The sequence below is a fragment of the Eurypyga helias genome, unplaced genomic scaffold, assembly GCF_000690775.1.
Source record: "Eurypyga helias isolate BGI_N326 unplaced genomic scaffold, ASM69077v1 scaffold1355, whole genome shotgun sequence".
In the NCBI taxonomy this organism is placed as follows: Eukaryota; Metazoa; Chordata; class Aves; order Eurypygiformes; family Eurypygidae; genus Eurypyga; species Eurypyga helias.
Window position 1 is genome coordinate 26,449 of NW_010249299.1, and position 1,677 is coordinate 28,125.

Sequence of the window (1,677 nt, forward strand, 5' to 3'; positions counted from 1 at the left end):
CGAAGGCTGTGACCTTCTCTCCGTGCAGCAAACCATGCCAGCTTCAACGCCAGCCTGTCGTCCACCTTCTCGGGCATTGGTGTGACCTACACCCTGAGCTACGGGTTCGGTGACCTCTCGGTGGCTTTGGGGTATGACACCGTGACGGTAAGTGACTCCTGGTGTGTGGGAGCGTTGCTGCCATCAGGGTAAGAAGTGACTGCAGTTGTGATCAGCCCAATTCAGTAAAAAATTTAGGGGATAGGTGAAAGTACCTTCTTCTTTTGGATATTGGTGCCTGAGTCTCCCATGTAGAGTTTATGGTGTGTCAGCGCGAAAGTACTCGGAGACTGGGATCTCCAAACAAGCTCAGCCCGAGTCCTCTGGGCTTTTCTTCGCTGCTTTGGGCTAAGGGACATCTTTGGCCATAAGCGTTTGGTTTTTACACTGGTGGCTCACCTTTGCCGTTACAGGACATAAGAAGTGTCCTGTGGAGACTTGCACGCAGTGAAAGTGTGATTTTAAACTGATTTGACTGAGGCACAATGTTTTTGTGGGTATTTTTATAAAATAATAAGGGTGATGGGACAAAGACCATGAGCCAGGCTGTCCCTGACTCCATCTCCCATCTGCAATGGGGAGGAGCTCAGCACCTCTTGGTACAGATTTACCTTTGTGACCTTCCTGGCCAGCCCTGCCCCTTCCCAGATGCTCCATGGTGGGATGTTTCTCTCAAGGCGGATGTCCAACACGCTGATACCTCCCAGCATCTTTCCCTCTAGATCCAGAACATCGTCATCAGGAACCAGGAGTTTGGCCTGAGCCTGGATGAGCCCAGCAGACCCTTTTACTACCTGGACTTCGATGGGATTTTGGGCATGGCTTACCCGGGTGTTGGCATCGACGGTTACAACACGCTGATGCAGAACATGCTGCAGCAGGGCCAGCTCGCCGAGCCCATCTTCAGCTTCTACTACTCACGGTGAGACCTCTGAGAGCGGATCTTGCGTAGACACAGCCAGGATCCATCCTTTTCTTCATTCCCGCTCCATCCATGCGTTCTCCCCACATCCCTCTATGCTACACTGCCTTCTACTGAGCAGCCTCCCTGATCACGCTGATGCAGAACATGCTGCAGCAGGGCCAGCTCGCCGAGCCCATCTTCAGCTTCTACTACTCACGGTGAGACCTCTGAGAGCGGATCTTGCGTAGACACAGCCAGGATCCATCCTTTTCTTCATTCCCGCTCCATCCATGCGTTCTCCCCACATCCCTCTATGCTACACTGCCTTCTACTGAGCAGCCTCCCTGATGTAGGGGTTAGTCTTGCGTAGACACAGCCGGGATCCATCCTTTTCTTCATTCCCTCTCCATCCATGCATTCTCCCCACGTCCCTCTATGCTACACCACCTTCTACTGAGCAGCCTCCCTGATGTAGGGGTTAATTTTGTGTCTTTCCAGCAACCCGACCTATAGTTACGGTGGGGAAGTCATCCTCGGAGGGGTTGACCCCCAGCTGTACTCTGGGGAGGTTGTATGGGCTCCTGTGCTCCAGGAATTGTACTGGAAGATCGGTATCGAGGAGTAAGTACTGCACCGTGGCTCAGAGCGGGTCTTGGAGGGTGGGAGCTCTTCCTGATGCCTTTTCTGCCGCTCCCTCCAGGTTCTCCATCGGGCTCTCAGCCACCGGCTGGGGC

General features: G+C 53.6%; 1 protein-coding gene across 1 annotated transcript in view; it reads left to right on the forward strand.

Moving 5' to 3' along the window:
• Nucleotides 1-1,677, forward strand: part of LOC104509365 (gastricsin-like) — a 3,844-nt gene that overhangs the window by 1,208 nt on the left and 959 nt on the right. The window contains exons 4-7 of the mRNA XM_010151294.1: nt 29-147; nt 762-961; nt 1,442-1,564; nt 1,644-1,675. Coding sequence (XP_010149596.1) covers nt 29-147; nt 762-961; nt 1,442-1,564; nt 1,644-1,675 — 474 coding nt within the window. The remainder of the gene's footprint in view (nt 1-28; nt 148-761; nt 962-1,441; nt 1,565-1,643; nt 1,676-1,677) is intronic.